This window comes from Podarcis muralis, chromosome 1 (genome assembly GCF_964188315.1).
Source record: "Podarcis muralis chromosome 1, rPodMur119.hap1.1, whole genome shotgun sequence".
Lineage (NCBI taxonomy): Eukaryota > Metazoa > Chordata > Lepidosauria > Squamata > Lacertidae > Podarcis > Podarcis muralis.
In genome coordinates this window covers 134,114,961-134,138,002 of record NC_135655.1, presented here as the reverse complement: position 1 = coordinate 134,138,002, position 23,042 = coordinate 134,114,961, and the positions used below count along the sequence as shown (strand labels likewise).

The following is a 23,042-nucleotide window of genomic DNA, read 5'->3' as shown; positions in this document are numbered from 1 at the left end:
GCACTCTGTTTTTAAGTGGTTCACACCAACGGTATCATCAACATTTGTATTTACCTCTTTTTTTTAGAGAAGGGGCAGGGAGTCGGAAAAGAGAAGAAATAAAGAGGACATATGTGACAGAGTTGTACATTCCCCTCGGATGAGGCATGAGACCAACATGTGGAGCAATGCTTCTGAGATGCTAGATAGATAGATGCTAGATAGATGCTAGATAGATAGATGATAGATAGATAGATAGATATAAATGATAGATAGATAGATAGATAGATAGATAGATGATAGATGATAGATAGATGATAGATGATAGATTAGATTCATAGATAATAGATAGATGATAGATAGATGATAGATAGATTTGATTGATTGTATGCTGCCCCATACCTACAGATCAGTTCACAACATATCACAATAAAAAACACAAAATACAAAAAAGAAGAAAACCCAATAACCCCTCCATCCACAACACATTTTAAAAGGGCATCAGATATCAATCAGCCAAAGGCCTGTTTCCTAAAGGTGTACAGTGGTACCTTGGTTTACAACCATAATCCGTTCCGGAGGTCCGGTTGTAAACCAAAAGAGGATGTAAATCAAGGCACACTTTCACCAATGGGGCCTCCCCCAAAAAACCAGGTTGTAATCCAAAAAATGGGTTGTAAACCAAAAAAACGGACATGCACTTCTGGGTTTGATGTGGTTGTGATCCAAAATGGTGGCAAACCAAGGTACCACTATATATTGAAGGTGCCGCCAAACCTTCCTGGGGAGATATTTGAAGCAGCCTTGGGATGATGGTCTGAGGCAAAGCAAACTGGCTCCAAGGGTTCAGAACCTCTTCAGTACCTCAGGAGAGCTTGTAAAGTGGGTTAAAGAAGACCCTACTTGTTTCTTTTTGAACTCTCCCAGAAGCTCTCCAAGAATGGGAAATGCCAGGCAGAGAGAAGTCAGAAAAGGGTGAGTGTCTACTTCTCTCCCAGCCCCCTGTGGGAAGGGCTGGTTTGAAGCCTGCTGGTTTTTTAATACATAAATCCCTAACCTCTGCATCTATCTCTCTGAATCTTAGGGGGACCTTTATGCTATGGATTTCCCTGTGCTCTGTGAGGAAGGGTGGGTGGCCATATTTTGAAGAGCAGTAAGAGGACACATTGACTGACTTCTGCTTTTAACTATGGATTGTTATGACGACTCTACCCAAGAAAAAGAGGACATGTCCTGGAAAAAGAGGACACATGGCAACCCTAATTTACTGCCCACGAGGAAAACAACACATTTGAAAAGACCTAAAACTTTAAAGACACCTGTCACAAAAAGTCCTGTATCTGTTTGCCTGAAATTTGGTAGGCTTCATCCCCTCCAAAGGTCCTATTATTCTTGAAAATTTTATCAAAATCAGCTAACATGGTTAAAAAAAAAAAAAGATCTAGGCATTTGTTATTGTCCTCCTATAGTCAATGTGGAACAGATCTAAGGCTTGAAAAACAAGGCAAGGCAACTTTTATGTCAGACCAGAGATGAAATGCACATCACAGAGATGAGTGAGATAACCCTATATCTGAGAGAACAAGGTGGGTTCTATATGCTAATAAATTAAAAGTGAGTTCCATGTTTTAGGTTGGAGATAGCAGTGTTTGTTCTATGACACAAGGGCAAATGCATTTATATGAACAAAATGCAGGGCTTTTTCAGCTGGAACTCACTGGAACTCAGTTCCAGCTCCTCTCAGGTGGGTGCCATTGTCATTATAAGAGAACAAGGGAAGCGTTCATGGTGAGCCCCAGCACCTCTTTTTCTAGAAAAATAGCACTGACAAAATGTAACCCCAGAGTTGCTGTTGGGCAAAGCTACTCAAGAGTGACTAGATTTTTCATATTCGACATTCATTCCCACTGATAGTCTAGATAAAAGTTCTGGGAATACTGATTTTGGTCCTGGTGCCTTTGGAAGACAGAAGACCTGAAGCCACCTTGAAAAACTGTTTCGCTGAAGGCAATCTGCTGGAAAGAGCCTCAGTTGGTTTAAAAGGCAGAGGCCAAAAGGTTGTGCTTTACAATAAAGGCAAAGAGTAATGGTTCCTTGGGATGCTGCTTCTTGCTGATTTCCAGTCCATCCATTCTATACTTAAACACGGTATGTTTTCTTTAAAGCTAAAACTGGCAGTCATGTGAAAGCATTTAAAGACATTATTTTCTAGTTACAGAAGTCTAAAGTGGGGGAAAGGGACACTTTTCTCTCCATCCCACATCAAATGCAAAGCCAGCCCTGGACACTGAGGATTAGGAATCGTCTGTCACCAGCAGAGCAAAGCCACTGACATCATAAAACAATGCACTGCCTGGAATGAATGATTGGATTTAAATCATTGGCATTCAGGCTCTGAACCCTTTGCAGCTACAGCAAACCCACCATCAAAGGAACACTTGAGTCTATGCTGTGTGACATGCAACCGAAAACCAATTCACAATATAGGGACAACAGTAATAATGGGAAAGGCAGAAAGTATTTCTGAATGTATCTAACACTTACCTTTTCCTCAACAAATAGCTGTTTCTGATCCTGATCAAATTAACTTCTGTACTAAAGTACTTTGCACATGCAAATTTTCACTACAGTTTAATCAGTCTGATTTCACCACAATTTGCTTTTTGTGGGTATTTTGGGGTGTTAGAAATATCCTGGGTGAAAAATTTCTTCCACTGTCTTAGTAAATAAAAACAATTTCCTCTTATTTCTGATGTTCAGGGTAAGAGCTGATGCTTATGTACCCAAAATGATACCATTTGCACACAAGAGGGAAGTATCCATGAGAGTTACCTTCATGGAAGCAAGTTTAAGACTGCATAGCTTGAAAGAGCAATTCTTGGAGGGTTAAAAAAAGTCAGTAAAGCCTCTTCTCTCTTGCACATACATAGCAAGACTAACTCAGGACCTCACTTTCTAATGATAACATAATGCAAAAATCAGTGTTGTAGAAAAGGTGGGATGTGTTCCCCTTTATGCTCATTAAAATAATATGAGAATAACAACAAAACAGTAAATGATGAGGGATGGCCACTCTTCCACCTGTGCGATGCCTAGAAAGCGTGAGTCTAAGCAGTTTCCCCCTTGCCCTGCTCCTTTCCAAGGAAAAACCTGCTCTTTAGTGATAGATCAGAACCAATGTCCATCTGGGGAAAACACAAATGGTTGTTTTCTGCGGGGTGGGGGAAGCAGCAAGGCCAGAGGAGTGTGGATAAACCCACAATCACTCTCTGTAATAGGTCTCAGCAGCAACAGGTTGCTGTGCTCCTGGATTTACACATTTTACTAGGCAAATTTTCTTACACTGAGATTATTCTAAATCTGATCAAATTTTGTACAATAAAAAAGGAGCTAAATAATCTGCCTCCAGACTGAACAAAGTAAAATTATATTATATCCAATTTATTCTATAATATATATTGCATATTATATCCAATTTATTATCAAATTATATTATATCCAATTTATTTCTGATTTTTTAGAGGATTGATAGGATCACAGAATTGTAGAGTTGGGTCCAACCCCCTGCCAAGCAGGAATCTCAGCACACAACCCCCCATCTCAGATGAAACCATACCGGTCCCTGGTTAGCTTTGCAAATGCGCTAGCAGTTTTATTGCTGCACCATTAAGTTGGGTAAATTTCATAATATCTTGGCAAGAACAAAGATGGTAGAAGACAAGAGAGTGTATCAATACGGATATGGGAGCTACACCAGGGGGACTTTGCACCTTTGGGAGCCTTGCTGGAAACCTTCCATTGATTAGGAAACTTATTTTTCTTCTTAGAAGGAATCTGACAACCAAATTCTGCTCCATCAGTCCAAGAAAATTTCATTCTACACTTCCTTTATCTGGCCACTCTTCAGGAAAATTTATATGGTGCTTCATGTTTTATATATGGGGCTAACCAAAGATCATGGGATGCAGGTAGCACTGTGGTCTAAACCACTGAGTCCAGGGCTTGCCGATCAGAATCCTTGTGAAAGAGTGAGCTCCCGTTGCTCTCTCCCAGCTCCTGCCAACCTAGCAGTTTGAAAGCATGTCCAAGTGCAAGTAGATAAATAGGTACCGCTCCGGCGGGAAGGTAAACGGCGTTTCTGTGCGCTGCTCTGGTTCGCCAGAAGCGGCTTAGTCATGCTGGCCATGTGACCCAGAAGATGTCTGCAGACAAACGCCAGCTCCCTTGGCCAATAAAGAGAGATGAGCGCCGCAACCCCAGAGTTGCCTGCAACTGGACTTAGCTGTCAGGGGTCCTTTACCTTTTTTTTTTAACCAAAGATCACAGAAATTAAAAGGTAACGACTTTGGATTTTAAATAATTTTATTCAATACTGACGTAATCCCTGTACACAGCAAAGCATTAGCTTATGACCCTGAATGCAGAAGAGTTGTTTTCATCTAGCGGATATGGTACTTGGAGGAAGGAAGTTCCCAAGCACACAGGGCAACATGCACAGGAAAGTGCCTATACATAATGAGCACAGAAGCCAATGCAGAGGAAACAAATTAAAGACCAATCTGATATAAGGACAGGTGTTTCCATCCCGGGTTCTAGTCTTCAGGATTCCAAAATGAATACCTAAAATATCTTGAGAGAATAAAACCTTAGTAAAGAGCAGTTACGTTAGAATCTTGGCTGCTTAAGTCAGAGCTATCTGAGGTTATGTCTGAACTTGCATCCGAAACATCCGGGTCACCTTGATCTTTAGCAAAGTTGATGAAAACCTAAAATGAAACAAAATATATGAAATTAAATCTACCCTGCTTTATGGATTGCTTACAAATGCCTTCCCAAGGCTGGATATTCATGCGCATGTAAAGAGACTTGGCAAAACATAATATTCTACAGGCAAACTATTGCTTTTTCTATTTCCTACAGATCCCTCTGAAATTTCCTGCCTACTATATTCCTCTTTTGGTTTTAATAGCAAAATGGATTAGATGTTAAATAGAAGCCTTCATGTACTGCTTCGCTAAAGAATTCACGTTGTATCTCAGGTATACCTATATTTTTTTAAAATCTAGCTGGTATCTGCCATATTGTTCCTATGCTTTGGGCTGTGAGCTTAGAATGATATAGCTGGTAAAAGCTGCTTTTAGATATTCTATGTTCAGTAATGGAGCAGTTTGCAAAGGAAATACAATATATCTAAAAGATGCCACCACCTGCATAAACCTGCTCCAGGTGTCCCTGCCTTTGGAAGTTAGAAGGTGGGTCCAAAAGCAGGGATTTTCTCTGTGGTGGTGCCCTGATTTCAGATTCCCTCCCCAGAAGCACGTGCCGGACACCAAAACTGCTATCTTCTGGGTACTTGATTAAAACTGCCATGTTCTTCAAGGCTTCTGATAGTAAATAATATTGATCTGTTGGCTTCTCTCTGATGTTTTCAGTGCTTACATGTTTAGGTTGTGTTGTGTTATTTTAGGTGTTGATGCTGTATACTATTATTTATAAAGACAATCAAATTGCTAGCTGCTTTGGATGCCTAGAAAGGTAAGGTAGACATATTTAAGATCAAAATAAACACATACATAAATACATGTATAGCATAATTGGACAAGTATCATTCCATACCTCTTCTAGAGTTGTTTGACTCACTGAGAAGTGCCTGATTTTGAAGACCTCTTTGTTTGCTTCCAGCATTTGAAATATGTTTGCTACGCCTCCTGCAGACACCGGGACATGATATTCCACCATATTCAGTTGATGGTCCTGTAGCAATAAGAAGATTTACTGCTAATGAATGCCAGATTCAGAGGGGGTAGGCACTGTTTATCTTATTGATTGATAGCTATCCTTATGAGCTCTGGCCCCTTTGTGTGCTCGTGTTTATTCCTCCGTACGGCCTCCTTTTTTCCAATGCTTCTGTTGCTGATTCTGGATCTCCACACAACAGTTATGCAAGGAGCACCAGAATCAGTTAGGTCTAATGTTACCAGCTGCTATTGATGAGGAAGATGTTTCAAATGTTGGTTCTCTCATTTTGTCACTGACATGATAGATCGATTCAGTCATGAGCTTGCAGAGGAGCTATGTAAAATCTTACACCTCAGTTCCCCTGCCTTTATAATAAGAAGGTAATATTTGACTGGTGCTGTTAAATCATGGAAGTACTTTAATGATAGCATTGCTGAAATTACTCAAGACACTTTAAAAATTCTGCTAGTGCTCAAATGCATTCAAAACTATTTGCCCTCATTCTTGCCAATATCTGGGTTGTACCACTTTAGGCTGCAGGTGGATACTCAAAATATTTATCACTTCCTACAACATAATGCCCTGCACATTCTTTTACATTTACCTTCAGATGTGTATTTGGAAAGGTCAATTGCAAAAATTCTGTCAGCTTTTCTATACTGTCGGAATTATTATTCAAATGCATCTTCACGGTGAAACCTTTTCCAAATCTGGGGGGATAAAAGGAAATAAATATTTTATGGAATGTAAAAGAGGTTTAAAAACTAGAATCAAGCAGTCCTTCTAGGACACCAAACAAAAACTATATTAAATTCTTACAATAACTGCAAGGACATTAGGGATAAATCTGGCCACTGTCAATGTGCAGAAACTCACATGTCAGGGATAGTCAACATGTAGGGTCTGGAAGAAGTAAGGCGCAAGCAAACTATCTGTGCAAGAGGAATTAATATTTGCTTCAGCAGAGCTCCTTTCCTCCACCCAGCTTGCATGCACCTCACAAAATCTAGGTCACCATCAGGCGGAATAGGCTAGTGGTCAAGTATTTTACACCCAGGACTGGATGGGGATACAGAAGGTGCACACAGGTTTTAATCATTGCCTAAATGCTGCAATGTGAGTGCACTGAATGAGAAGCAGTGGGACTTTAATGAGCCTTATGCTCATCCTTCAGCGCATGGGTGTTGCACCTAAATGAGAACAAAACATGTCCCAAGTATCCACACGTCACACATGTGTGACCCTCCAAATGAGAGTTGTATTGCATATAATTTAGAGTTTGTTTCGGGCTGACCAGAAGATGATTTACAAAACAGAGTTTGAAGTCCTGTTTCACCTCAGTCCCTTGTGTGACGAGGGCAGTTTCAGTCCCATGTTGGGACCTGAATTCTAAGTGGAAGGGATCCAAATGTTCCGCATCCTCCAGATGTGCCCGGAGTTGTTCCACAACCACCCGCTCAATGACCGCTCCCCACATTAACTGGGGGGCTTTTGCGTGGTTGAGCACAGCCCCCCCCCAAGACTATGAGGCTCCCGGCAAGGTAGCCTGGCTTCACCTCTCCCCCCCCCCAGCTGGGTACCTGGAGGTTCCGCCTAGCCTTGACAAACGCTTGCTGCTGAGGGACCGGGAAGGAATTTCCCTGCATTGGCAGGTTTCGCCTTCCCCATATCAAAACGTCACAACTTTGGCGGTTTGTAGGCCTAGTCTATTTTCCCTCAATGGGGGGGCATGAAGCGGTGACCCAAGCCCCCCCGAGGCGGCGATCCCAGGGTTCCCTGTTAAAGGGGTTATTTTGAGGGGATGCACTGGCCATACGCCAATGGGTTGTCAGTGCTCTCCCCTTCAATGCAGCGAAATTGGGGGTGGGCTGTCTGTTTGAACAGGCGTTCTCCAGAGCCAGCCCAATCCCCACACAGTTTGGATAACCCTGATGTTCCCCAGATCCCCTGCTGGGGACTGGGAGGGAATGCCTAAGCCAAGGTCTTACTACATCTGAAAGTTTAATAAAGTTGTGGCCAATTTTAATCCCATAACACGTTGTCAAGTGTCATTATTCCTCCTGGGGGTCGCCTGGGGCTTGGGGGGTCTCCGCCTGTCCGCGCAATCACCTTGTCCAGGAATGGAAGATTTGAGACTGGGCGATAATTGACCATAATGGCTGGGACCAAAGATACCACTTCTTTCAGGGAGTCCAGGAAGACCCCCTCACCACCCCATGGAGCCCCCTGGCCAGGCTAGCCTGGCTGCTATAAGGAGGCAGGATGGGCAAGAATCAAGGAGAATCAACTCATCCAACCAGCCTGTCCAAATCCTCAGAGATAACAGGTGCAGACTAACAGTGGTGTCCTGTATATGTCTACTCAGAAGAAAGCTCCATTGAGTTCAACGAAACTTACTTCTAGGGAAAAGTGCACAGGACTGCAACCTGCAATTTCCTATCCAGAGAAAAGCACTTGTTTGCTCTCTTTCTATCATTCTCCCTTTTTTCTTTGGCTTTGTAACAAAAACAAGTCTTCATTTCACCATTTCCTGCTCAGTTGGGTCTCACAGTAAACCTACGGGAACTGTTGTGAGAGACATTTTACCAACCTGCTCTTTATATGCTGCAGTGAACCCAGGCACTGGAAACTTCCATTTACCATGATAGCCAGTCTTGTGCAGAGAGCCTCACATTCTTCCATGCTGAAAAACGGAGAAAGTAGAGTAATGAAGTCCCCAAGAAGCATGCAAAGAATCTATGATGGTGAGAATGTGTGTGGAGTGGATCTCCAGTGTTTTTGGAAAATGCACACAATCTGCACATCAGTCAATATTAAGCAGCGTGGGATTCAGCTGCTTGACCTCCCAGGGCTTATACATAAAGGGCTTTCCCTGGACTGTCACCCACTCTGGGCAGTGCCAAGCAGCGGCACTGCTGCATTCACAGAATCATAGAACTGTACAGTTAGAAGGGACCATGGGGGGGGCATCATCTCCAGCAATCCCTGCAGAATTTCCTCTCAGAGGAAAGCAGGAGCCTTCTTTGGGTGTACTACCTGGACAAGTGAGGGCAAAAGTGTGCAGTGGGGTGGAAGTGCACATATTGGTCCCACTGCCCAAATCACTGGACATGCCCCCTCCTCAACTCCCCAACTTTGTTTAGTGCAAAGGACTGAAGGGGGCTTACTATCCCATTTGCCTGAATGTCTTCCATAATCCGGAACTGATCCCTTTCCCATCCCCACCATGAATCGTCCTTTTGTATAGCAAATCAGAACTAAGTCTGGCCTTTTTATTCCGAAAAAAATAAATAAAGTTATTAATAGAAGTTTTCCATTTTCCAAGCACCTGCCCTAAAACACAAATAACAGCTTGGGGAGGATTGCCATTTCTAATCGCTGCAACGTTAAGCTTCTTTAGCTTTTCGTTTTATCTGGGGCAGTCGGCTAGATCAAGCAACACTTTCCCTCAGCTCTGTAATTCTGTCTTTTCTTGAATGAGAAAGGAAGGGAACACTCCCATCTTACCACTTTGATAATGCTCCAGGTCTGTAGCAAAATGTGCAATTTTTGCTTAAATAATGGTAACAGTTTCCACCACCAAGCGCGTAAGAGTTATGGAATATGCTATGCCCCCTCCACCTTGGGTTGCCAGAAAGGTGGGGTTCCTCAGCACCCTGAGGACTGAGTAAGCACAGTCACAACGTTTTCCAAGATGGCAGCCAGGGCTGGCCCAATACATTTTGGTCCCTGAGGTGAAGATCAACATCAGCAACGGGGGGGGGGGGGGGGGATAAAGATCTCCATTGGGATCTGCTGCCCCTGTGGAGCTTGCCGCCCGAGGCAGTCGCCTCACCAGCCATGCTCTGGAATGCAATGCGCTGCTTCTGGAAGCCCATTCAGCCACTTCACTGTTGACATTTAATGGCTAGCTGAAACATGGTTCCTCAGGAAAGTGTTTAGTGATGGCTCAGGTTGATACAATTTGGATTCTTTTTCCACTGCAACTATTATAAAACCTTGTGTGGATTTGATAACTGGGTTTAAATTGCTCTTCATTTTCAGAATGGCTTTCATTTCATTTTATTGGCTAATGCAAAGGGCAGTGCTTTGGTAGCAAAGAATCCAGTACAGAGATTTTAGAAGCAAACAACTAAATGAAATTAGTGGTTCAGCTCAACTTTGTGACCCTTCATTTAGTTGCTGACTAGAAGGTCCTTGGGCAGCTGCTGAAGGGGCACCATCAAAGGACGAGGGGCTTTTAGGAGGTGTCTTTCAGGGGAATCAGAGTCTCATAAATTCTGCTCCACTGGAAAAAGCAAGAGAAGCTGTAGTGGGAACATACAGTAAAATATGTAATTTAGTATGGGTGAAACCCAGCGGAGTGGGCAATGCAATATAACTTCTCCTCCCCCCCCCTCCAGCCCTCTGTGGACCTCCAAAATCTGCACCAGTGGGTTGTGGGAACTTGCAGTGCATGTTTTTCGAGGGGTTCCAGGGCTGGAGAGAGAAGAGAAACCAGAAGTTTTGCTGCGTAAGTGGATTTCTATAGTGCAAGTGGGCAGGCACCATGTGAGTTCGTGGATATTGGTCTGTTCTTGTGTTGTGTGTGTTCTTCTGTGTTTCATTGTAAGCCACTTTAAAACATTATTTTATATTTCCTAGGTTAGTTATATGGGCCAGTCCAGCATTTCAATTCCATTTTTCTTTTAGCTTTTAGCTCAGTGGAGCACATGGTAGTCTCTATTTGCGCTCACTGTACCTTGAGTGAACAAATACAGGTTTGAATGCAATTTTTTTGCCTAACGAGGAACTGGGCTCATCTCAATGTGGAAAGTGAGTCTGATCATTTTCATGCCTGGGAGCCTGGGACTCTACCTGTGAGAAGTAAGTATCACTGAACATTGGTTCTGTACTTCCTCCGTGATGATTTTCCAGAGATGTCTCTTAGCGTTAGGATCCATGCCAGAGCTTGGCTCATCCTAAAATAAAAGAAGTTGACAGCAAATGTAAAAAGTAAAGAAGAGGAACTTGTGATTTGTTGCCACTGTTTCCTCTTTTTTCAGGGGGAAACCCACTAATATTTGGCCTTCACATTAATCACTCCTCCCTTTTTGTTGTAGTTGCTTCCAGAAAAGATTAATATTATTGTTAACAATAATAATAGCAATGCTGTAATAGTAAAGCTGCAACAGAAGCATGACTAAACAGATGCATAGAATGCTTCCAAGAAAACACAAAAGTTATCATGAATGGCAAAAGTCAATTGCTACTGTGTACAATGGAAATGGTTAATATTAGTGATAGATGCACATTGTTAGATAACAGCACTGGGCAGATATTATGATGTTGGGGGCAGATAATGTGTATGACTTCTATTCAAGTAGTACTTGGGCTGTGCACATTCTTACTACTCCATTTATAGATTAAAGCAAGGTTTCTGCTTTGAGCGTTACACAGACAATAGACCACAGATGAGCTCCCATATGCTATTATCCTTCAGCAGGCACCATCAGCAAAAATTGCCAGGCACTTCCGTGATTGTTTGAATTGTGATTGTTTGGTGATAACATGATATTAAAAACAGGAACATCGCAGCTTGATAGTCAGAAACCAGGCTGAGTTTGCAGTTGTTCTGCTGAGGAAATCTCCTTCCCAACTATTATAAGTTCCGTCATTAACACAATACCCTTGACCTTTATTCATTTCTTTCACACACACACACACACACACACACACACACACTTCTAGTGCAAATGCATCACTTGGGGTGCCTCCTTGGAAGATAAAGGAGGTGTCTAAATGTAATACATAGGGATGCGGGTGGCACTGTGGGTAAAAGCCTCAGCACCTAGGGCTTGCCGATCGAAAGGTCAGCGGTTCGAATCCCCGCGGCGGGATGCACTCCCGTTGCTCGGTCCCAGCGCCTGCCAACCTAGCAGTTCGAAAGCACCCCCGGGTGCAAGTAGATAAATAGGGACTGCTTACTGGCGGGAAGGTAAACGGCGTTTCCGTGTGCGGCTCTGGCTCGCCAGATGCAGCTTGTCACGCTGGCCACATGACCCGGAAGTGTCTTCGGACAGCGCTGGCCCCCGGCCTCTTGAGTGAGATGGGCGCACAACCCTAGAGTCTGTCAAGACTGGCCCGTACGGGCAGGGGTACCTTTACCTTTAAATGTAATACATAAATGAGTGAATGAAGGACTGAATGCAATGGAGGAGGAGCTCGAGTGGCCAGTGGACCAGCTGCAAAGGCAGGAGACCCCACAGCAAGTGGTGCAGCTTCAAAGGAGTCTGGAGGACATGCTGGATGCTACATTCCAGGATGCACAGAAGTTAATTGGGCAAGAAGCAGAGACAGTGACAAGCATCCCTGACGAGAAGGGAGACTCCATGCAAGGAGGCAATGGCTCTGCCTGATGCTACAAGGGGTTGAACTTTACTGTCAACAACCCTCAGCTGAGTTTGCTATTAGAGGAAGTGATGGGCTGCCCTGTTCTCAGTGCACAATCCAGAATTTAACATAAGAACCTTAATGCCCCTTAATGGGTGAGATAGTGTTTTTCAGAGTTAGAAGATTGGAGCAGCTTTGCAAATTAAATGGGAAAGAGAGGGAGAGGGAGGGAAGGAGGGAGGGAGATGGTTGAAGATGAAGCATTCTTGGGTGCAGCTATTTTCTGTACAAGATCTGAGCCAGAATTAATGGCTGTGCTGTCTGCTTTACAGGAGCGTATTTGTCTCCATTAGGTTTTGCCCATATATTCGTAAATAAGGTAAATGCTGCAAAGATTATACAAGTCTCCTATGTTCTCTCACCCAAAATAAACTATATTCTGTAGCCTACCCTTTGAACTCAGCACTTGAAGTGAGATGTGTTACCGGTATATGTTAATTGGAGGGGAGAAGAGTATTTATTTATTTATTTATTTAAAACTTTTATATACCACTCCAATTTGGAGCCCAAAAAATGATTTTATAAAAAGTGAATGTAGAGTGTTTCTGATTTCCTTGAGAAGGGTTCGTTTATTGTGAAACATTAACAAGCCTTCCCTATTGTTTAGTTTCTATTCAGAGCATTAATCTCATGGCTAAATGTTCTGAGTACATCTTCTCACTCTAACAATTAATGTGGTGCCCCTTCTTGTTGCTGCTGTTTCTGTAACAGTTTAGAGAAAATGGTGAATCAAAGTCTCTCTCTCTCTCTCTCTCTCACACACACACACACACACACACACACCACACACACACACAATAGTGTTGATTTCTTACCAGGAGTAAAATCGAGGGTTTTCCGAGAAGGGCCAGAGCAGTTGATAACTTTCTGTTGGTACCATAGCTACACATAGAAGTGATTCTGTGTTGGTAAGGCATCAGGTTAAGTCGATAAAGAAGCCGAAGTACAATCTGTGGAAACATATTTTGTTTTTAAGACTGGGCATTGATATGTTGTCATTGTTGCAACTCATTGAGCATTCAGGTAATTCAGGTAAATGAGTTACTTCACCAGCCTCAAGACTGCCCAACATTTATTTTGCCTCTCAGATGCCCTTTTTTCAATAGCTCAGCCTGAATGCTAGCTAATCAGCAATTTGAAACTTGCATACATTTAAATAAAACTTTGCTTAATTTATAATGAATGGAAATAACAATCCTCTTATTTTTGTTCATCCCGTTTTGTCAAATTAAGCAATAAGTATTGAACTCTAAAAACTGCTGTCATATTATAGCCTCTTTGTGCCAAACAAAAGCAGTGCATGCCTGGCTGCTCTGCCAGCTGGGAGTTAGCAAAGAAGGAAGGTGAATAAAAGAGAGTCAGCATTCACAAGACCTTCATGTTAAACTCTGCTGTTTTGTAAGGCTGTGTTTTGTATGTGTTTTTCTGTCGTGTCTTGAACTTGGCTCCTACCTTCCACCTTCTAGGCCACATTTGCCATTGATTTGACAGACGTACTGCCCAGTGAGGAGAATGCTGATTTGGTTGTCTCTCCTCCTCCTCTCCCTGCCATGATTCAAGCAGGCTCTCGGCTCTTTTGTTTTTAAAGCCCCATATCTACATTTATGCAATCACAATGCATGTCCAGCTCTTCCTTCCTTCTGTCTTTCCTCTTTCTTTGTCAGAGGCTTTTTTTCAGTTTTGAAAATTACTTCTGGGAGGAAGCAGGTTAATAACCTCACCAGTTTCCAGCCAGTCAGCAGCACCCTGTGCAGAAGCTTCTGCCGCAAATCAGAATAAAAGGCCTCCCATGGTTTCAGTCCAGGGGAGAAGACTGGACATTTGGCAGCTGCTATCCTGCATGGCTCCCCAAGATGACGTGGCAAAGCAGAAGATCAAGAACTCAAATTTAGCTGAAACCAGGGTTGAGTGCAAAGCCTTCATCTTTAAATTCAAGTGGAATGTCAATTATTAAAGGTCTACCGTATTTTTCGCTCCATAAGACACACTTTCCCCCCTCTTAAAATCTAAGGGGAAATGTCTGTGCGTCTTATGGAGCGAATGTGTGGTCCCTGGGGCTGGGAGGGGGGAGCACGCAGCCTTTCCGCTGCTCCCCAACCTGCTTTTGGGGGCTGGGGGGGAACCCGGGCTTCCCCCGCCAGCCCCGACAAGCTCCTGAGCAGCTCTGGGGTAGCCTGCGAAGCCTCCGCAGGGCAGCGGGGAGCCTTCATCCTGCTGCCTTGGGGAGGCTTCGTGCAGCTATCCCTGGCTTTTGTGGGAAGTGGGGGAAGGGACAGAGCGAGGCTCTCTCACTTCCCCCACCTCCCGCAAAAGCCCCCAAGAGCAGCAATCCCCTTGAAGAGCTGTGCGGAGTGTGTGTGTGGCTCTTGGGGGCTTTTCCCCGAGGAGGGAGAAGGGCAGCCCATCAGTCCCTTCTCGGCAAAAAGCCTGCAAGCACCTCACACACACTCCCCGTGGCTCATGAAAGGGAGCGCTGAGCAGAGCCTGGGATGCATACAGGCTCTGCTCAGCGCTCCCTTTAAATAATATTTTTTTTCTTGAATGCCCCCCCCCCAAAGTAGGTGCGCCTTATGGTCAGGTGCGCCTTATGGAGCAAAAAATACAGTAATTGGCACTATGCTTATTTGTCTCCCTAAAAATGTCATAGAGCTTGCATGTGTCCAGATTATAGTGGACAATGAAGTGGAAAACCAATGAAGTGGACAATGAAGTGGAAAATGTATTTTATACATTATTATGTGATGAGTAAAATTATGCAGGTTTGTTGAAGACCATGGTTATCTCAGCCATGATATGCAAGGGAATTTGGACAGATATATGAACACATATCTAACCAAAACACGGTGTCTCTTCAGGAGTTATCCCTATAAAGCCGAAGTATGAGTAGAACAGGGTTACAGAGGGCAGTCTTTACATCATCACACAACTTCTATGTGCTCTCGTGTTTGGCTGCTGCTTTTGAAGCTGGGGACCTTCTGTACTCACAGAGGTTCCTCTTCTGTTTCCAGGGTTTTAAAATGCAAGGGGACTCTCTACAACTACAGGAGGCTCCCGCTTCCGAAGTAGAAGCTGGACATCAGAGCACCCAGATGATAATGTGATGATGGAGGTAGGGTCAATGGTTTCCCCTACTCTTGTTTCTCTCCTTGGAAGTAACACCCAAAGAGAACTACGGTGAGCAGAGTGTCACAACAGACTCACTGCTAACTTGATGTACACCTACTTACCCCTTTAATATGTTTCTCTGGGATGCCATGTAGTCGAGCATAGTAATACATATGTTCTTCCACTGTCAGCAAATCGTCCAGGGCATCCTCTTGAGGACAGTATCCAAACAGTGACCAGTGTGCATCATCAACTTCATTCAAGGACCTGAATTGATACAATTATGTGAAAGGTTTCAGTCAATAAAGGTTAGGGCTAACAGAAAACAAATACCTAAGCTCCGTGTAGTAGTAGCAGCAGAAATAAATAAATAAATAAATAAATAAATAAATAAATAAATAAATAAATGTGCCCCCCCCCCACATCTGACTGGGTTGCCCCAGCCACTTTGGCTTTTATACCCCGCCCATCTGGCTGGGTTTCCTCAGCCACTCTGGGTGGCTTCCAACAAAATATTAAAATACAGTGGTTTGTTAAACATTAAAAGCTCCCCTAAACAGGACTGCCTTCAGATGTCTTCTAAAAGTCTGGTAGTTCTTCTCTTTGGTGGGAGGGTGTTCCACAGGGCGGGTGCCACTACCAAGAAGGCCCTCTGCCTGGTTCCCTGGAACTTGGCTTCTCACAGAGAGGGAACTGCCAGGAGGTCCTCGGTGCTGGACCTCTGTATAATTGTCATATAGTTGTTTATCTGTTTGACATCTGATGGGAGGGCGTTCCATATGGTGGGCGCAGCTACCAAGAAGGCCTTCTCCCTGTAACATCACTTCTCACAGTGAGGGAACCTCCAGCAGGCCCTTGGAACTGGACCTCAGTGTCCATGCTGAACAATGGGGGCGGAGATGCTCCTTCAGGGATACAGTGCTAAGGCCATGTCTTTGCAGACACTTTGTAGACACAATGTGTGAAAGTGCATGCAAGCAGGGGAGCAAGATCTCACCGACTGGTCTTGTTTCCTCACCCTAACCCTCCACAGAAATTCCACACTGCTTCTTTTATATAGATATGCCAAACTTTGCTGGATGTCTGACCCTTTGTAATCACTGGGAGATGTAGTTAAGTAACCATGTAAGTGTTCATGGAGTAAGGAGAACCGACTGTTGATTGGGGCAGAAATGACTTGATGCAACCTTCAGACTGATCATACATTTGTTTCATCAGAAACAAGTTCAACTCAGTTCTGTGGGAATGCCTCCCAACTAAGTTTGCATTAAGACTGCCACATTGCTTCCATCTCCCATTAATAAAATGGAGAGCACAGTAAAATTGGGCATATGTCATACACCTAAGGAACTGCAAAATCATTATATTTATATTGTTTGCACTTCCTTTATGGCCAGCCTTCATGGTTAAATTTGTAACCCAAGCAAATGTCACATTAGACTTGTTTCCTCAGCTAACTTGCTTGTCTTTCATTGCCCAAAATGAATTAGTCTGTCATACCCAGTTTCATCTCGCACCAGCAGCCTTCCAAAAGATGGTTCAATGTCTCCCGTCAGCATTTTGAAGATGGTGGTTTTCCCAGCCCCATTCACACCAAGCAAGCCAAAACACTGGGTTGTTAGGAGGAAAGACCAGAATTTAGTTATAGTGCATTAATAAAGATCAACCCATTCATAATTTCTTTCAGAAAACCCAATAGCTGGAGCTAAAACAGAATTGAAAATGCAAAATCTGAAATCTTATCCGCACAGTTGTTAATTCATATGAGAAAACCGAAACAACAAAAGAAACCTAGGAAGTGATTTATGGGCTTCAGCAAAGGGACCTGAGTGTGTTTGGATGCGTTCATTTTCAGACAAAATTAATCAAAATCACAGTTCCAAGGTGGAGAAGTCAAATGCCTCAGCTGAATACTCCTGCAAACACGTTTGCTTTTTACATGCAGGATGTTTTTGATGTGAGGAACGAACCCTTTCATCTTGCTTGCAATACGGTACAGTAATACGGTACAGGACCATATCATCTGTTTTTCCAGAATATTGGAGTTGTTTTTCCTTGAAGTTCCAATGTAATATTATGGCCACTTAGGGGAGAAATCCCACACTCACTCCCTTGCATCCCTGCTGACTGTAGCCTGGATGAGCTGTTGATTATAGACAATAACACTGTGTAGCAGCAGAGAGCTCTGAGTAAATGGCTCCCCAAATGCTCCGTGTTGGGTGCCAGCCAGCCAAACAGCCAGCCTGTGAATGTATTCCAAGGCAGTAGAAGTGTTTTTAATTGTACCGACTTACCTCTCCTGCTGGGATTCCAATACTGACATTTTTTACTGCCACAATTCTTCGGTGGGGAAGATGGTAGATTTTGGTGAGATTCTGGAGCTGCAGCATGTCGCAATCTGCTAAGCCTAATGTGACTCTCTCTCTTTCTGCTTGTACATCCTTGTCTTCCTCCTCATCAATGGCTTCCAGGTGGAATTGTGGCTTGCCATGTACTTTGTTATACATGAATCTAGCATGGTGGAAGACAACTCCTGTTAGCACTATCTTATTGTTTTTCAGAAAGGTGAACTCAAAGTGGCTGACAACACAAACATGAAAAGCAAGTGTAATAACAAGAACCACCCATATAAAAAATAGATCCAACTCAGCCCTGCCCCACTAAAAGACAATGGAAAATTAAGGGATGAAGGAGAAGGTTCCATAACAACAGATTGCGATGGCACAAGTTGTAGTCGTGTTTGATTGACAAGAAATACATTTAAGTAATGCATTTATTTAAAATATTTCTAGCCTGCTCTTCATTACTAAAAGCAATCCCAGAATGGGATACAGTAAAAATACATTAACAAACAAACCATCTCATGCAGAAGGAGCACAGCTGCTTGTTGGAGACATCTACTCTTGAGCCCTTGAAGCAGCATTTAGAAACAAGGGATTCTTATGTTCCTGACTCTGATCCTCAAAGCAGCTTTGATACTACCACAAGTTGCTATGATGACCACCAGGTTATACAGCTTCTGAAGGGGATTGGACAGATGCAGAGGCAAGCAGGGGTAGCTAACTTGCAGCCCTCAAGATATTCTTGGACTGCAACTCCTATTAAGCCTGAAGTCAGTCAGTCTATAGCTGTCACCTTTGAGAATAAATGGAGCATTTGTTATCAGAGGCAGGAATATCTCTCAGGATGAGATGATGGGCACAAAAACCCAAAGCAAAAGCAGGAGAGGGTTATTTATGGCCTCCATGCCCTGCTTCCTGGTAGAATCTCATGCTCTGCTGACTGAGCTATCCCAGGGGCACATACTAGATACCATCTAGAGAGAGGAATATTCCATCCCATTGAAGTCAGTGAGACTAACAGTGCAATCCTATACATGTTTACCCAGAAATAAGTCCTATTCAGTTAAATCAGGTTTAGTCTCAGGTAGGTGAACATAGGATTGCAGCCTTAGTTCAGCTTAGTGCAACAACTTCCTGCTTAAAATGGTGTGTTAAAAGAGACCAGCTCCCATAGATACGTCGGGCAAAAGATTTCTGCATTGCAGAGGGTTGGAATAGATCCTCTATCTCAGCCCTCCAGATGTTTTGAGACTACAATTCCCATTATTCCTGACCACTGGTCCTGCTAGCTAGGGATCATGGGAGTTGTAGTCCAAAAACATCTGGAGGGCCAAGTTTGAGGAAGCCTGGACTAGATGATCCTTGCGGTCCCTTCCAACTCTACTATTTTTTTATTCCGTGGTTCTGTGTAGGTCAGGTATAGTTTCATGTGTGAAAGTTCTGTAGAAGGTAGCGCCATGCCTTTGCATATACCATCTTCTTCCACAGTTGGAAAATGTGAGAATGGAAATGGTAGCTATTATATACATGTCTACTCAGAAATAAAAACCACTGAGTTGAAATTGGAATGCAACCCAATTTAGCGTAAGAACTACCTGCTTATACTGGTTTGTGGATCAAGCTGAGGGACAATTCTCCTGTCTCAAGGATAAATACCTTCTTGTTTTTGGATTTCTCTAATTTTGGGGCTGTGTGCCTGTTATGTAGTAAGGCAATAGTGTGACAAGACAATTTTCTAATTCCTGTATCCAATGCACAGAAGGCAGATCGCAATGCGGGGGTGGGAGGGAGAGAGATTGGGGCAAACTGCGCTTGGCTGTTGTCATAATCATAATCTAATCAGAAATCCATGTTTGTTGCTGAAGCATTTTACAAATCCCTGGTGTAAATGTAAAACAACAAATCACAAGTCTATATGCCACATCTTGTTCCTTGTCAATCCATCACCCTGTTTCTGATTTTGGAGAACCCTTTCCCCGCAGGTCACTTACTCTAATGTATTATGCCAGACTTTCTGAATTGTCCCATCATCGACCAAGAGGCGGAGTGAAAACAATATAGTCCCCTGGATAAACAACCCAAGCAGCTTGGAACTTATCCTGTCCAACTCAAAGGTTCTGTCAGGGTACTCCACTCCATATGCTTTTAGGAAACCCATCAAGGCTTGATACTGTGACAGTTCGATCAATCCATATCCGAAACAGAATTGTGGAAATATCAGATAAATATGCCTCAGTGTTTCAGCAAGGTCGTGCAAGCTCTGAAAGGAAGAAAAAAATACCTTAATGTGCATTTACTTTCTAGTTTCATATATCATAAAAATTAGGAATAATGTATTGAGTTTTATAGCAAAATGTCCCTCCTGCTGGTGGTGGTGCAGAGGTATTGTACACATCCTGCTGCTAAGTATGTGTGCATCACACAGAAATTTATTGTGACCCCTTCTTCATCAACAGGCTATTCTTGGTGGAGGTCCAGTCAGCCAGTTTCACCAGAATGAGGAAGGATTTCCCTACCCCTCACTTATATGAGAAAAAGGGACTTGCTGGCTTAACCTGCTCCCATCTCAAGAAAAGGTAATTTCCCCCCTTTCCTGCCATACTTTCCAATATGCTTGCCTTTCCCCGCCGTGTATGCTTTATTTTCACCTCTTGTTTACAGGTATGTAGTCCAGGCCAATATGATTCAGGTTAACTTCTGGAGATCTGGGCTGTAGCATATTCAGCCCAGTGGAACGCTTCACCTCTGGTACTACATTGCTAGCACTACTGTTGCCACAGCCCATAAATGACCTTCTATTTCAGCTAGTCTTTAACACATAGATACACTGAAGACATTAGTTTCAGGTCAGCTAGCAGACAACAAAAACTGGTGCTGCAGATGGTTTCAGGCTATAATCTGGCCCAAACTATGTACAGCTGTTCCAAGAAGGGTGTGTGTGAAAATACCATCTGACAAGCAGTGAAAAGTTGGTCTTTGTGTCTGATCCCTGTACTTCGTGTCATGGAGTGAGAAATGCTGTTGACACTTGTGCTGGGCATCAGATAGGCAATAAATCACCATAGGGAGACTTAGCCAGGCACCTGCAAGGGACATATCAATGTCAATCAACAACTCTTGTCTGCCTTTGGGCAGTAAATCCTTTGTAAATCCTCTGCGTGCGCTTTCCTGATCAAACGCCTTCAAGGAAAATGCTGAATGCATGTTCAAGAAAGACCTATGTCCATAATGAAAGTTGACAAGCTGGTCCATTATAAAACAATGCTTATCTTTTAGAGAAGGGAGCTGGCTTCTATACTTTCTTACTACGGTGGACGTACTTTGCTTTTATGTTTAGATTTAGGAATTTAGTCTACCCATCGTTACATTTTTAAATTGGACAGCATTTTTCCTAATTTGGTAAATATCTATAGCTAGGGTTCAAAAACTGTTAGGTAATCTCCCAGGCATGATGTTATCTAAACAAGATATGACAAGGGCAGTCACAGTTTTTATTCACCTATCATCCTTCTTCACAATGTGTGCTTTTGTGGTTGCTTTCTTTTTTTATAAAAGAGAAAAAGAGATACGGTGCAGTAGCTTGGGCAAAAAAATTGTAACTAGAAATAAGGACTGCGTCTTTAAGAATAAAAGCACCAGGTGCTAGCCTGCATTGTGCCAGTGGATGCAATGGGCCCGATCCCACTGGATGTCACCCATTTATATGAACAGCTAAAAAAGCCTCACTGTTTCTGCACATGAGCGCACAGTCCCAGAAAACCATCTGAAGCATACTGATGTCAATTTGTCCACGTGTACAATTTCACACACTGTGACTATCCTTGCTGCAGCTGTTGGTATTGAAGGCAATTCCCAAATATGGGCCAAGACATTTTTTGCAGCAACCAAAAGATTCATATAAAAAAGTCCACCCAGTGAAGGGCAGGTAAGAAATACACGGAACAAGAACAGCCGGATATCCCACATCCAGTGAGGGAAGGAAACTCAGGCTGCAGAAAAAAGTGCCTGAAGCTATATATCATGAGATTCCCAGGCAGAGGAAGAGAAGCTCTGCTCCTCTTTGACACCCCCCCTCCTGGTTTATGCAGGGATGGTCCCACTGCAACCAGTTTGGCCAAGGAGGTTCGTTTTTGGAGGGAAGGTATGAATTCATTCTGTTTCCTTGAAATATCTTCCTTTGTTCTAAAGGTCCCAGGCACCGTCCATTGTGCTGCACTAATGAGACTTGAGAATGGTGATGCAGTTTGATACTTGAGACCTCCAGAGTGGAGAAGCCTACATGAAGGAAACCCCATCACTGAGATATATACCCACAGTACAGATTTATTGCCCTTAGATATTTTTATGGATGGTATTCATTGTAATCTGAAAGAGAAAGCCATCCTTACATAAACAGAAGGCAATATCAAGAGGTTGGCTGATTGCATTTAGAAGTTTTAGGTACAGGCTGATTTAAAGTACTCAATTTAAGCAATTATATTACATCTTTATTTAACCAGCCTCCAAACTATGTGGTACTATCAAGTCAAAACTTCCTTGAAGTAAGAGCATTGTTGTCTGTCCCCCCCCCCCCGAAATAGAATGAATTTTGCACAACTTCTCTACATGAGAGTTAAAGGTGTGTTTGCAAGGCTCATACCTGATCAGTGGCCTTTTCTTGGGAAAGTAGAAACATAATTGAATGAGTCATGATTGTATTGATGCCAAAGAACAAGTTGATGCAGACATAAACTATAAAGGCCATTCCTGTTTCCTTGAACATTCCAGCCAGCAAGTACATCCATGGAAATGTTGCATATCTGCAGAGCATCAACAAGAAGAATAAAAAATACAATAAAGCAAGAGACCAACAAAAGCAGCAAAGTATGTCCTTTATTGACTGACTGTGAGCTGGTTATTGTCTCTGGTAAAGAAAACAACAAAGCTGTACCATTCATCTTTTTTTGGGCAAAGTCAAAAAGAACAGCAAAGCTGGTGTTGGTCATCGGCTTCCTTGAAATATCTATCAAGAGCAAAAAGATGAGGAAAGGATCATGTTGTTTCTGGGATGAGCTTGGTTTGAGTGATTACTAAATTAATCAAGCTGCTGAGGTTAGCCTGACCATTCATAGTTTGTACCAGCGGCGTAGCGTGGGTTGTTAGCACCCGGGGCAAGGCAAGTAATTTGCGCCCCCTAACCCGTGGATTTGCACCCCCTAACCCGTGGATTTGCCCTAACCCCAGATGTTGCGCCCGGTGCGGCCAGCCCCCCTGCACCCCCCACGCTACGCCACTGGTTTGTACTTTATTTAGTTATGCCTGACTTTATATCCAAATGAGCCAGCAAGGCAACACAGAATCATAATATCCCAAAATAAAAAAGGGGTTCTTAAATATGTTTGGGGTTTTTTAAAGCACCAAGTGAAAAGTTATAATGGTGCAATGTTGTAAACCTCCTTTCTTACT

General features: G+C 43.1%; 1 protein-coding gene and 1 long non-coding RNA gene across 2 annotated transcripts in view; one reads left to right on the top strand and one right to left on the bottom strand.

Moving 5' to 3' along the window:
* Nucleotides 1–4,334: 4,334 nt before the first annotated feature.
* ABCA12 (ATP binding cassette subfamily A member 12) overlaps nucleotides 4,335–23,042 on the bottom strand; it is an 89,507-nt gene continuing 70,799 nt past the window's right edge. The window contains exons 39-49 of the mRNA XM_077919314.1: nucleotides 22,237–22,396; nucleotides 19,589–19,857; nucleotides 17,550–17,766; nucleotides 16,756–16,865; nucleotides 15,378–15,522; nucleotides 12,966–13,100; nucleotides 10,576–10,679; nucleotides 8,309–8,401; nucleotides 6,323–6,428; nucleotides 5,596–5,733; nucleotides 4,335–4,745 (exon numbers count right to left, since the gene is read on the bottom strand). Coding sequence (XP_077775440.1) covers nucleotides 4,626–4,745; nucleotides 5,596–5,733; nucleotides 6,323–6,428; nucleotides 8,309–8,401; nucleotides 10,576–10,679; nucleotides 12,966–13,100; nucleotides 15,378–15,522; nucleotides 16,756–16,865; nucleotides 17,550–17,766; nucleotides 19,589–19,857; nucleotides 22,237–22,396 — 1,597 coding nt within the window. The 3' untranslated portion in view covers nucleotides 4,335–4,625. The remainder of the gene's footprint in view (nucleotides 4,746–5,595; nucleotides 5,734–6,322; nucleotides 6,429–8,308; nucleotides 8,402–10,575; nucleotides 10,680–12,965; nucleotides 13,101–15,377; nucleotides 15,523–16,755; nucleotides 16,866–17,549; nucleotides 17,767–19,588; nucleotides 19,858–22,236; nucleotides 22,397–23,042) is intronic.
* On the top strand, nucleotides 4,883–22,709 carry LOC144325632 (uncharacterized). The gene is made up of 3 exons (XR_013390814.1): nucleotides 4,883–5,018; nucleotides 20,054–20,173; nucleotides 22,365–22,709. It is a non-coding gene; the product is annotated as an uncharacterized LOC144325632 (long non-coding RNA).